General features: G+C 48.8%; 1 protein-coding gene across 2 annotated transcripts in view; it reads left to right on the top strand.

Annotated features, from left to right (window-relative positions):
- The first annotated feature begins 4,194 nt into the window (after positions 1-4,194).
- The window catches only part of TONSL (tonsoku like, DNA repair protein), a 38,429-nt gene continuing 28,557 nt past the window's right edge, over positions 4,195-14,066 (top strand). For both annotated transcript variants that reach the window (XR_014175289.1, XM_081951945.1), the window contains exons 1-4: positions 4,195-4,326; positions 7,798-7,893; positions 10,919-11,061; positions 12,326-12,509. Coding sequence is in view for 1 of the 2 variants with exons in the window: in XM_081951945.1 (XP_081808071.1) it covers positions 4,305-4,326; positions 7,798-7,893; positions 10,919-11,061; positions 12,326-12,509 (445 nt within the window). In the remaining variant the exon portion in view is untranslated. The remainder of the gene's footprint in view (positions 4,327-7,797; positions 7,894-10,918; positions 11,062-12,325; positions 12,510-14,066) is intronic.

Here is a 14,066-nt window from a genome sequence, read left to right as displayed (position 1 = left end):
GTGTGTGAGAGAGAGAAAGAGGGAGAGAGAAAGAGAAAAAGAGAGACTGGTCAAGATGGGTTGTAGCGAAGCTGGTGTGGGAACCATCTTCTCCGGAGGGAAAAAAAACCCTCGCCTTTTATAAAATAAAAATGTGGTCTTTGGGGCATGACAATTCCCCCTCCCTTCTACCACTGATGATGTTACTTAGTTGAAGAAGTCATGAAACCTCTGCAGGAAAATAACCAAGTTCAGAGCACCAAGGACCCCACAGTCCTCCTCCTCCTCCTCCCTTCTAGCACTGATGATGTTCCCTCTTTGGGTCATGAAAGATCTGCAAGAAAACCACCAAGAGCACCAAGGACCCCACCCCTTTCCTCCTCCTCCTCTCTGCAAAGCCCCTCTCCCTTCTACCACTGATGATGCTCCTTAGTTTGGGGCATGAAACATCGGCCAGAAAACAACCAAGCACCGAAAGCATCCCCAGTGGGAGATGCTGCTCCCAGAGAGTTGTGTGGCCCCTTCGCTCCCTGTTTCAGGAAAGCACTTAAAACCTGATGTATTTTCCGGTTGATGGGCAGGAGAGTCCCTTTCAAATACAGCTTTTAGGACAGGGGTGTCCAGCCTTGGCAACTTTTTAAGATTTGTGGACTTCCAACTCCCAGAATTCTTTGCTGGCTGGGGAATTCTGGGAGTTGAACTCCACGCGGTTTAAAGTTAAGATTGGACACCCTAAACTGGCCTAAACTGAACAAGGTTTGGGAAAACAGCCCCCGGTGTCACCCTGACCCACATTCATTTTCTTAATCCCACCCCACCCTACCCCAAGAGACGCTTTTAAGACCTTCAGCATTTTGTCCCAGTAGGATCGATACTACTCCTGCCCTACCTGGGGCTTTCTGGGGGAGGGCCCACCTGGAAAGCCATCCCTTGGGAAGAGAACCTGGCACCTGCAGCCCACCTGGCAATCAGCTCTACATCCCACCTTACCTTTTGCTTCAAGGCATCCTGTAGGACCTGCGAAGGGGGCTTTCATCCTGAAGTTTCCCTGCGGCCGGTGCTTCTCTTCAGAGCCACGGAGGACCAGCTGCATCGCCCCCTGCCTAAATAGGGTGGGGGGAGGGGTTGGGGGTAATGCAGTAACCCCTAGCTTGGTTCAGGATGCTGCTGGCCCCAAGGAACCGAGGGGGCTGCCACCTGACCGGACCCAGCTTAGTGGCCAAGCACGCCACCGAGGAGACCTTTGGCACTGTTTGAAATTGTGCATTGCCAGGAGGCTTGTGGGCATTTAAGTAAGTCTAGAAGGTATCAAACAAGAAGAGAAAATTCTCTACAGTAGACCTCGACTTACAACGGTTCTTTTAGTGACCAAAGGGGCTGATGGCTGTTTTTCAGATGACCTTTGCAGCATCCCCTGATCAAAATTCAGAGGCTGGGCAACTGGCATGTACTTAACGACGGTTGCCGTGTCCCAGATCATATGCCCCCCTCCCCCCCCTATCTGTAACCTTCCGACAAGCGATGTCAATGGCGAAGCCAGATTAATTTAACAGCCGGGTTGCTGACTTATCAATTGCAGCGATGCACTTAACAACAGTGGTGAGAAAAGTCAAATGGGGCAAAACTCACCAATGTCTCGTTTGACAACAGAAAGTTTGGTAGTAAGTCGAGGACAGATATTCAGAGGATTAAAATACAAAACAAAACAAATCAAAACCAAAGCATTAAAAATGGGAATTAAAAAAAGGCCACACTTCATCCCCCCTAATTGAACACTGGCAAATCTATTGCAACAATTAATAGCTTCCCCATCTCCCCCTTGCAAACAGGTCCTAAATTTATAAGCCTCTATTTTCTGTTCAATCTGGTTTAGAGAGCAGCCTAGAAATAAAAAAAGCTTCCTTGAACATATTCAAAGCGAAAGAAATGCCACCTGGTGGAAACGGCCCCTAACCCCAGGAGGGAGCAATCTCTCTGAAGAAAACCTGTGATAATCCTTCCTCTCCTCTCCAGCCCCACAAATGTCTGCCTATCTTCCCAGTGAGGATGCTGGGGGAGGGGAGCCAGGTCACCTAAGGTTTGTGACAACCCCCCCCCCCCCAGTGAACAGCTTACCTACGAGAAAGGTTCCCTCTGCAATCCTCCCTTCTGTCGCCATTGGAAACCTCTCTTCATTCACACAACAGCAGGTGCTGGCGTAAAGGAAACTGCAGAGGATGGGCGAATGTCAGGTTGGAGAACCAAGGAGGATGGTTGCAACCGGTGGCACCACTGCATCCGCTCAGTAAGGGTTGAAAAGCAATATATAAATCCTGCAAACTGGGAGACCGTGTCATGTGCAAAAAGGCTATCTTTGCTGCCACAAGATGTCCTTGGATGTTTGGCTCCTCTCTTAACTGCATGTCTCTGCCTCGTTCTTTCTCCTTTACTGAAACAAATGGGTCCAGGGCAATGGGAAAAAAACGGGCGAGTGGGAACTTTATGACCTCTTTGACTTCAACTCCCAGAATTCCTGAGCCAACAGGAAGGTCATAAAGTTGCCCACTCGTGGCCTAGAAAGCGGTTGGACTAGAAAATAAATTTCTATTTATGGAATTTCGATTCAGGGAACAGAAAATAAATCTCTAAATATTTCTCGGTTCAAACCTCTCCCGTGCACCGATGAGGACACTTGCATAATGGCGAACGTTCAATGGCAAAAATGTACTGGATAGAATAGAGCTGAAGGGGACCTTGGAGGTCTTCTAGTCCTACCTCCTGCCAAAGCAGGAGACCCTATGCCATTTCAGACAAGTGGCTGTTCAGTCTCTTCCTAAAAGCCTCCAGTGAGGGTTTTTAAAGAGAGACCGGACAGCCATTTGTCTGAAATGGTATAGATCTCCTGTTTGAGGAGGGGGTTAGACTAGAAGACCTTCAAGGCCCTTTTCAACTCTGGATAAGTTCTATGTTCTAAATTGCATAAAGAGGAGCTGAGCTACTCTGGTCAGTCCCTATTACCAGGGTTTAACCCGAGATGGCTAGCTAAAACTTTCCAGCTCTCGTCTGAACCACAGCTCTGGGTGGCTCTATCCAGTTCCCTGCAGAGTTGGGAGCCCACAGGACTTAATCCCTGCTGCAGAAGCACCAAGACCACCAATTCAATCAGAATAGAGCTGGAAGGGACCTTGGAGGTCTTCCAGTCCAACCCCCTGCTCAAGCAGGAGACCCTAAACAATTTGAGACAAGCGGCTGTCCCAATCTATTCTTTAAGCCCTCCAGTGATGGAACACCTGCATCTTCTAGAAGCAAGTTGTCTACTGATTTAATTGTTCCTAAATTCAAGGTTGGCTCTCTAATGATACTCTACCCTACTGCTTCTCCGGAATAGAATACAGTTGGAAGGGACCTTGGAGATCTTCTAGTCCAACCCCCTGCTCAGGCTGGAAGCTGGAAGCCCTATACCATTTCAGACCTTTTCTTAAAAACAAACATCCAGTGTTGGAGCAGTCACAACTTCTGGTGGCAAGCTGTTCCACTGGTTAATTGTTTTCATTGTCTGGAAATTCCTCCTTAGTTCCAAGTTACTTCTCTCCTTGATGAGTTTCCATCTGTTGGTTCTTATCCCTTCAGGTGCTTTGGGGGAATAGGTGGAGCCCTCCTCTCTGGGGCGGCCCCTCCAACCTTGGAAGGCTGCTATCACGTCTCCCCTGGTCCTGCTTTTCATTAAACTGGACAGACCCAGCTGCTCCACGCCAGATCCTCCTCTGCAGTTGAGGACATAGCTGGGAAGGGAGTATGAGAAGCAGCCCCCCCCCGATTTGGAAGGGGGCTTATACGACCCTCTGCTGCATTGCAGAGCCCCCAACCCACCGCCGGGGCTGTCCTGGTCGCTGTTCCCGAAGGAGGCTGAAGGCGGTTCAGCCATGGGCATCTGCAGCAGAAAGGGGCACCAGAGCAGGCGGACTCCTCGGGGAGTTAGCTAAATGTCTTGTCAATCTGGGCACTTTTAAAATGGGTGGACTTCAACTCCCAGAATTCCTGGCTGGGGAATTCTGGGACTTGCAGTCCACGCTTCCGCTCATATCCGGCGCTCTCTTTTCCTCTCCGACGGCCCCCACCTCTGGGAAAGGGGCGTGGCGGAGGCAGACTCCACGCGATTGGGCGCTCTTTTCCTCTCCGACGGCCCCCACCTCCGGGAAAGGGGCGTGGCCCCGGAGACGGACATCCACTCGCGATTGGGCGGCCTCCAGCCAATAGCGAGCGGCGCCATCTCCAGGCCGGCCAATGAGGAGACGCGGTGGGGACGAGCGGGAATTCGGCGCGCGGGGCGACTCAAGAGCGCCGGGATGGGCGACCGGGAAGTGCGGCGTGAGTGCTTGTTCCCGGGGGGGGGGGGAGGGCTACAAATCCCATCCTCCGCGGCCACTCCCACCCCCGATCCCCTAGCTTCCCCCGTCCTTCCTTGTGAGACCCATGCTCCACGGCCAGCGGGGAGCCCTGGATGATGGGTCCTGGAGTCCCTGGCCACTGGAGGGGGGGCTCCTAGGTGGGGGAGAGAAGCGGGGACCAGCGTTGCAAAAGGGAGCCTGCTTTTGGCCCGTGGGAGGGAGGGAGGGAGGGAGGAGGCGTCTAAGGTGGTTCTATGGGGTCCCCCAGAGGTCCTCCAGTCGGGCCCTTGCAGGTGGAGACCCCTCCCACTTCCGGGATCTTGGGGTGGGGTGGGGAGAAAGGGAGCAAGAAAAGAGCTGCGGATTGCGTGGCTGTAGCAGGGATCAAAGCGGGGAGGGGGGCATGAGTGGGGAAGGGGCCAGACCTAGAGGGAGGGGGAGGAAGACCCTGGACCCAGACCTTAGGTCGTGTGGGGAGGGGCCTTGGAGGCAACCCCCCCCCCCCAGTCTTTTCTGCCTTCTTCCCAGAATGTGTTGGGTGGCCAATAGATCCGGGCAGTGCTTGAACGTGCCCCAGATTAAAACATTTATTTAGCGTATGGCATGGAATACAGCATGCATAGCGGTAGTAAAATATAAAATACGTAGCAAAATATAGACTATAAAAGAGCACTGGAGACTTTGCTAACTGCCTGATGTGAATATGCAGTCAATTTTGTCAGGAATTCAAGAAAGTTGCATATAAGTTACAGGTTACATTTTGGAATCCTCTGTTTCACGAGAATGGAAAAGGTGCTCCATATACAGGTAGCCCTCGACTTACAACCATAATTGAGCCCCCAAAAATTCTGTTGTTAAGTGAGACATTGGTTCAGTAAGTTAAGTAAAATGCATCGTTTTCTGGTCTTTCTTGTCTCCGCTGTTAAGTGAATCACTGCAGTTGTTAAGTCAGTAACACAAGTGTTAAGTGAATGTGGCTCTTCCCTATTGCCAGAAGGTCGTAAAAGGGGATCACGATGCCCCCAGAGATGCAGCCACGGTCATAAATACGAACCAGTTGCTAAGTGTCTGGATTTTGATCATATGACCATGGGGAAACTGAACCAGTTGTAAGTGTGAAAAATGGTCATAAGTTGTTTTTCCTAGTGCTGCTGTAACTGAACAAATGGTTTATGGACTACCTGTATTTAAAGCTCGACTTTGACCTGGAAATAAAAAGGTCTAAATTTGCTCATCAAACTGGGCCTGAAAATGACCGACATTAGCATGCAGACGGAGCTGTGTTACAGCCAAGAATGAATGAGAATTACAAAAAAATACTGCAGTAAAAGATTATCTGAGGCTCAGGACCCCTTAGGGTTAATGGATGATGGCTAAAAGAAGAACTGGACTAGATCAGTCCAATAAAGGGAGGCTCCTAGGGATTTTATTTATTTCTTTTCTATCCTAGAATAGAATAGCACCTTGGAAGTCTTCTAGTCTAGCCCCCTGCTAAGCAGGAGAATTGTCCTATACCATTTCAGACAAGTGACTGTCCTGTCTCTTCTTTAACGCCTCCAATGATGAAGCATTGTTGATGGAGATAATTTTCTATTGTTTGTGTTTGCATTATATTGAATTCCAGATTGACAAAGTCACTTTCACTCAAAGTTCCAGCAACTTCAACTCCCTCTCTTACTTCTCTGTTAGTAAGAATTAGATCCAGTGTAGCTTTACTTCTAGTTCCCTCCTCTACCTTTTGGATGATAAAGTTGTCGGCTAGTCTGGTTAGAAAATCTATTTGACCTCCCACTCACTGCAGAGTTTGTCTCCCAGTTGATATCTGGATAGTTAAAGTCTTCCATGAATGACTACTATGATGTGCTTCCTACGTACATGTGTTGACTGGTTGTATCCTTGTTTTTTCCATACCATAAGAAGGAATGCCAGCCCAATTACAAATCATGTCCTTCCACAGTCAATAATCTTATATTCCTCAGTACAATCCACTCTTTCACCCATGCTAGTACTGCCGCCTGATAGTACAATTCCCAGTTTGGTAGACCAAAGCCTCCTCTATTTCTGATATCTTGCATCATTTTCAGACCAATTCTTGGTTTTCTCCCTTGCCAAATATATTGATGTATTATTTTATTCAGTTCTTCAAAATATTTCTTTTCCAATTTTAATGGGGTTGTCTGGAATAGATATAATAGCTTTGGCAGTACTTCTTCTGATTGGTTGGGTGGCCTGTCATGGCAATGTCACTTTTTCCCCCTTTTATATTGACCCATATGGATTCTGGAGGAGTTTTATCTTTGATCACGTCCATTTCTGTAGCTGTGTCGTGATCTCTTACACCTAGTGCAACTCCATCTCCTCTTTTAGTAGATCTGTTTCTTTTGAACAATTTACATCCATCCATCAGTACATTCCAGGCATAGGTTTCATCCCACCAGTTTCTGCAAGGTATCCTGTACAGGTATCAACTATGTAAGAACGTAAGGCAGGGGTGTCCAAACTTGGGAACTTTAAGACTTGTGGACTTCAACTCCCAGAATTCCCCAGCCAGCTCCTGGGGGGGGAGGGGGAGGGGGAGAAACGCCCTCAGCTCAATTGCTCCTCGGAAGCCACTCAAAGTGGCCTCAACTTTCAACAGTTCCCTTAGAGCAGGGGTGTCCAAACTTGGGAACTTTAAGACTTGTGGACTTCAACTCCCAGAATTCCCCAGCCAGCTATGCTGGCTGGGGAATTCTGAGAGTTGAAGTCCACAAGTCTTAAAGTTCCCAAGTTTGGACACCCCTGAGGTAAGGTATTCTGGCAGGTATCAGCTATGTCCTACCTGCCCTCGTGTTATTATTCCTTCTAGTTCGCCCTGTTTGTTCCCCAAGCTTTGAGTATTTGCATATAAGCATTTGAGACTATTATTGTGCCTGTCCATGGGTGTGATTCCCCCATCTCCTAGTCATTGTTTGCGTTTATCTTTTTCCCCATCACTCCCTACTTCGTGGCTTGATTTGTTTTCTTGGGATTTATGATTGGTTTTGTGGTCCTGTCTGTATTACTTTTACAAACAAGGCAACAAACAGATTTAATATCCCTCCCTCCCTCCCTCCTATTTTTCCTCACAGCAACAACAACCCTGCGAGGAGGCTTGGACTGAGGGAAGGTGACTGGCTTTCATGCCTATGCTGGGTTTAGAACTCACGGTGACTGTGGTGATTGGTCCAAAGTCACCTAGCTTCCCTGCCTAGATTGGGACTAGAACTCACTCTCTCCTAGTCCTTTGCCCAAAGTTAACCAGTTGGCATTTGTGGCTAAAAGCAGGACTAGAACTCCCAGCCTCCTGGTCATCGGCCCAAAGTCACCCGAGGATTTGAACTCAGGGTCTCCTCCTCCTCCTCCATTCTTGCCTGACTCGTCTTTTTAATCCCATGCTGAGATTCCTGCTTCTCCTCTCCGTATCCTTCAGAGATCCAGAAGAGCAAGGAGAAGGCGCAACGGAAGGGGGATCAGAAGGAAGAAGCCGTTCTCTGCAACCAGCTCGGAGAGATTTTAGCCCGTCATGGTGAGCCTCCTGGGGGGGGGGGGGGGGAGGGGGGAGAAACGCCCTCAGCTCAATTGCTCCTCGGAAGCCACTCAAAGTGGCCTCAACTTTCAACAGTTCCCTTAGAGCAGGGGTGTCCAAACTTGGGAACTTTAAGACTTGTGGACTTCAACTCCCAGAATTCCCCAGCCAGCTATGCTGGCTGGGGAATTCTGGAAGTTGAAGTCCACAAGTCTTAAAGTTCCCAAGTTTGGACACCCCTGCCTTAGAGACCATTCAAAGTTACAGCGACACTGATATCCGTGATTTACGGCTGTTTTTCACACTTACGACCGTTCCAGGATCCCCATGGTCACGTGATCTACATTCAGAAGCTTGACAACTGACTCACATTTATGACGGTTGCAGTGTCCTGGGGGCCATGTGGATCCCCTTTTGTGACCTAACAAGCAAGGTTAGAACAGAATGGAATTCTTTATTGGCCAAGTGTGATTGGACACTCAAGGAATTTGTCTTTGGCGCATCTGCTCTCAGTGTGCATAAAAAGACAAGATACACTTGTCAAGAATCATCAGGTGCAACCCTTAAAGATAGTCACAGGGTACAAATAAGCAATCAGGAAACAATATCAATATAAATATAAATCATAAGGATAAAAGCAACCAAGTTACAATCCTGCAGTCATAAGTGGGAAGAGATAGGAAGGAAGAGAAGAATAATAGTAATACAGTTTTAGTAGATAATATAATAGTGTTGTGGGATTTAGTTGTTTAGCAGAGGGATGGCATTCGGGAAAACTGTCCTTGTGTCTAGTTGTTCTGGTGTGCAGTGCCTGATAGCGTTGTTTTGAGGGTGGGAGTTGAAACAATTTATGTCCAGGATGTGAGGGGTCTGTAGATATTTTCACGGCCCTCTTTTTGACTCCTGCAGTGTACAGGTCCTCCATGGAAGGCAGGTTGGTAGCAATTGTATTTTTCTGCAGTTCTGATTCTCCTCTGAAGTCTCGGTCTGTCTTGTTGGGTTGCAGAGCCAAACCAGACAGTTATGGAGGTGCAGAGGACAGACTCAACGATTCCTCTGTAGAACAGAATCAGCAGCTCTTTGGGGCCGTTTGAGGTTCCTGAGTTGGTGCAGAAAGAACATTCTTTGTGGTTAATGGGGAAGCCGGATTCACTTAAAAACCTTGTTACTAATTTAACAATTGCAATGATTCACTTGACAACTGTAGCAAAAAAGGTCGTAAAATGGGGCAAAACTGACTTTAAAAGTGTCTCGCTTAGTGGGCAAAAATTTTGGGTTGGATGGGGGTCATATGTTGAGGATGACTGTATTTCAAACAGCTTCAGAGGAAATGGCGGGATTCAAAACCCAGGAACTTTCTGAAGTTTTTAAGCCAAAGGTAGCCCTCAAGTTACAACCACTATCGAGCCCAAACTTTACTCTGCTAAGTGAGACATGTGTTAAGTGAGTTTTGCTCCGTTTTCTGAGCTTTCTTGCCACAGTTGTTAAGTGAATCATTGGAGTTAAGATAGTAAGACGTTTGTTAAGAGAATCTGCTTTCTCCATTGACCTTGTTTGTCAAAACATATGAAGAACGGTTGCAGGAACTGGGCATGGCTGGTCTAGGGAAGAGAAGGACCAGGGGGGACATGAGAGCATCTTCCAATATCTCAGGGGTTGCCACAAAGAAGAGGGAGTCAAACTATTCTCCAAGGCACCTGAGGGTAGAACAAGAACCAATGGGTGGAAACTAATCAAGGAGAGAAGCAACTTAGAACTGAGGAGAAATTTCCTGACAGTTAGAACAATTCATCAGTGGAACAGAAGTTGCCTCCCGAAGTTCTGAATGCCCCAAACCTGGAAGTCTTTAAGAAGATGTTGGATAGCCATTTGTCTGAAACGGTATAGGGTTTCCTGCTTAGGCAGGGGGTTGGACTAGAAGACCTCCAAGGTCCCTTCCAACTCTCCTATTGTATTGTATTGTAAGATCACCAAAAGGAGATCACGGGCTCCCTTGATACTGCAACCATTGTAAAGATGAACCAGTTGCCAAGCGTCCAAATTTTGATCATGTGACCCCACGGACGCTGCAACGGCCGTAAGGGTCATAGGTCACTTTTTTCAATGTCATTATAAGTTCAAACAGTCATTAAAATCTTGCACACCATCAGAATTCAGAGAAAGCTCACCAGAAGAGTGAAATGAAGGCCTGGCCATTCCTCTCCACCATTGCTTCATAATAGAATAACGGAGTTGGAAGGGACCCTGGAGGTCTTCTAGTCCAACCTCCTGCCCAAGCAGGAGACCCTCTACCATTTCAGACAAATAGTTGTCCAATCTCTTCTTAAAAGCCTCCAGTAATGACTAGCCACAACTTCTGAAGGCAGCTTCTGTTCCACTGGTTAATTGTCCTCACTGTCAGGAAGCTTCTCCTTAATTCCAGGTTGCTTCTCTCCTTAGTTAGTTTCCACCCATTGCTTCTTGTCCTGCCTTTGGATGCTTTGGAGAATAAATTGACCCCCTCTGCTTTGTGGCAGCCCCTCAAATATTGGAACACTGTTATCATGTCACCCCTGGTCCTCCTCTTCTGAACTTTTATAGAATATAAAATGACAGAGTTGGAAGGGACCCTGGAGGTCTTATAGTCCAACCCCAGGGACGAGACCCTATACCAGTGATGGCAAACCTTTTTCGCCTCGGGTGCCAAAAGCACATGCGTGCGCGCTATCACACGAACTCGAGTGCCCACCCACATAACTTAATGCCCCCCCCTCACCTGTGTGGACCGCGCATTTTTGCGCAAGGCTTCCTCGCCACTCCCTGCTCTGGCTGCTTCCCCTTGGCTAACACCCAGTGAGGGGAGAAGTTGCTCTGCCACGAATGGGCAGACATTGGGGTGGGGGGTGCTCAAGTGTGCTCCTGTTTCAAACAAATGGCTGTCTCTACTGGAAAACCTCCAGTGATGGACGGACACACACGCAGCCTGACATCCTGATACATTTGCCCGTTCCTTCTGACGTTCCCCGCTGCCCCTTCCTCCCCGCAGGACGCTTCCAGGAGGCCCTGGAGGAGCACAGGCTGGAACTGAGGCTCCTGGAGGGAGTGGAAGATGTCATCGGCTGTGCGGTCGCCCACCGGAAAATTGGGGAGTGCTTGGCTGAGCTGGAGAGCTACGAAGCTGCCCTGAAGGTAGGAAGGCCGGGAGGTGGGAGTGAGCACCGAGTGGAAGGGCCCTCCAGGCATTGTACAGGTAGTCCTCGACTTACGACCGATTGCTTAGCAACCGTTCAAAGATACGACAGACCTTCCAAAAGGTAACCAGTTCCAAAGCCCCCCGAGCCACATGACCTGCGTGGTCATGTGACTGCACTTCAGGCCCTTGGCACCCACCCTGCAGGTACAGTTGTTGGCAACATTTATTCATTCATTCATCCAGTCATTTACTTATTGGTTGGTCTGATTTCTTTCACCGCCCATCTCAGTTATAGCGGCTATGGAATAGAATAGAATAGAATAGAATAGAATAGAATAGAATAGAAGATTAGGATAGGGCAGGACGGGACCGGGACAGGAAAAGAAACAGGAGAAGAGGAGAGAATATTCTTTATTGGCCAAATGAGAAGGAATTTGTCTCCAGTGCATAAGCTGTCAGTACATCCACGCAATAAGTGATAAATCATGATCATAATAATAAAATGCACATTCTAAATCATAAGACACAATAGTCAATGATACTAATTAAAAGCAATCAACATAATCGTAGTAGGATACCAAATAATCCACATAAATCATAAGACATGCTGTCAACAACAAAGTTACAGTCATAAGATGCTGGAGGAATGGATAAGAGGAAAGATATGAGAAGGATAATAAGTAAGGCAGCCCTGCTAGGTGGGTTGACCTCACAGGCCACAAGGAAGCCTTGTGGGAATGTTTAGCAGAGGAATGGGGGGTGTGGGGGGGGGGGGGAGAAAACTAGAAATCAAAGGACCCCACAGACAAATGAACACAAATTACATTTTTGCCCACAACCAGCGTTTATGGTTTTGGGCCAAAACACCCCATAGTGAACAACGACCGCTTAATGGCCGCTACTAAAAAGGACATAAAGTCAGGTTCTGTCATCACACGATGACTTGCTTTACAATCGTTATGAGGCTCTATGACGGTTGCAAGTCGAGGACCGGCCTGCAGGCAATGGGAATTTGGGATGGACTAGCACCATGCCACACGCTTTATCTGTAATTGTAATTTTAGTATAGTTGAGAACAGACCGGATTTTATCATAGATTTTACCTGTTATTTATGATTTCATTCTAGAATCTTCAATGGTCTATTTACTGAGTGTTTTTATTTGTTCCGGCCACTGGTCTGTGACTGTGATCCATTGAATGGAGGGGGCCCCTGCGTTGTGTGAGTGCAGCCTCCCCTCCCTCCCTCCCTCTCTCCCCAGCACCAGCGCCGCCATCTGGAACTGGCCTGCACCGTCTCCAATGCGGTGGAGCAGCAGAGGGCTTGGGCCACCATTGGCCGCACCTACATGTTCATGGCCGAGAGTGACCAGCTGGGGGAGGCCCTGCAGGAGGCCGAGAAAGCCTTCATGAAGAGCTTGGCTGTTCTGGAGGACAAGCTGGAAGGTACCATGGGTGGAGAGGGGAGGGGGAGGCAGGGCAGGGGCTCCTGGGACCCCATGGGTTGGTATTCCCCCTGCTGAAGGTGGAACGAGGTCTTTGGGGGGGGGGTTAAGAGTTTCCTCCTATCTTGGAGGCTTCCCGAGTTGGGGTGCTGTCTTCTCATAAATGGAGGCAAGTATGCAGGTCCAAGGATAATGATGCAAAATCCGGTCAGAGTCCGTCACCAGGACCAAAAGTTTATTCTTTCAAAGTTTCGGGGTCCTTGAGGAACTTCCTTTTCTCTCCAGAAAGGGTGCACTTGGCTACCCCACACATTGAGGAAGGAGAATGTTTGTAGCTCAGGGTTGAAATGAGGGGCCCTTGGTGCTCTCTGAGCTGGCTCTTTTTCTTGCAGACGTTTCATGACCCAGCTAGGGAACATCATCAGTGCTTGATGGGTGTGCAGTTTGCAGGGAGGAGGAGGGAGGAAGAGGAGGACGATGAGGACTGTGGGGTCCTTGATGCTCTCTGAGCTTGCTTGCTTTCTTACAGACGTTTCATGACCCAGCTAGGTAACATCATCAGTGTTTGAGGGTTTGTATGGAGGAGGAGGGGGGAGGAGGAGGAGGAGGAGGAGGAAGAGACAACTGGGGTCCTTGATGCTCTCTGAGCTTGCTTGTTTTCTTACAGATGTTTCATGATCCAACCAGGTAACACCATCAGTGCTAGAAGGAAGGGCAGTTTGTAGAGAAGGAGAGAATGGGAAGGAAGGGAGGGAGGGAGGGAGGGAGGGACTGGGGAGTCCCTGGTGCCCTCTGAGCCTGCTTGTTTTCTTACAGACGTTTCATGACCCAGCTAGGTAACATCATCAGTGCTAATAGCACCTATTTTCCTTCCTCTGCAAGGAAACAAGCAAGCTCAGAGAGCACCAAGGATCCTTCTGCACATTGTATTTATGTGGTTGTGTGTAACTGTTAATTGTTAATTAGGGTGTTGATGGCTGGCTATTAAATTGTAAGTTGTTTCCTTGTGTCGCCACCCTTTGGCTCCTAAGGACCTGACAGGCTGAGGGTCAATCCCCATTCTGGAACAAAAAGCTACACACAACCGGGAGGCGCATAAGCACAACGGGTGGAACAGCCCGTTCTAGAAATGGTGTAGAAAGGGTCTCCTGCTTGGGCGGGGGGGGGGGGGGGTTGGACTAGATGACCTACAAGGTCCCTTCCAACTCTTAATCTGTTTAAAAAAAAGCCCAGAGAGAAGGACTGGAGCTTGGACGGACGCAATTTGGGCGTCCTCCTTGATGCCCGGCTGTCAATGGAGGACCATGTGGCAGCCATGGCAAGGGGGGCGTTCCACCAGGTTCGCCTGGTGCGCCAATTGCGCCCCCTACTGGACCGGAGTGCCCTGCGCACGGTCACTCATGCGCTGGTGACGTCTCGCCTGGACTACTGCAATGCTCTCTACATGGGGCTTCCCTTGGGACGCATCCGGAGACTGCAGCTAGTTCAGAACGCAGCCGCGCGGGCTGTGATGGGGAGTACTAGGTACTCCCACGTAACACCTCTCCTGCGCGAGCTG

The sequence above is a fragment of the Natrix helvetica genome (genome assembly GCF_964273705.1).
Source record: "Natrix helvetica genome assembly, chromosome: 4".
Taxonomy (NCBI): domain Eukaryota; kingdom Metazoa; phylum Chordata; class Lepidosauria; order Squamata; family Natricidae; genus Natrix; species Natrix helvetica.
The sequence above is the reverse complement of the archived record's forward strand: the minus strand, read 5'-3'. Positions and strand labels throughout refer to the sequence as shown.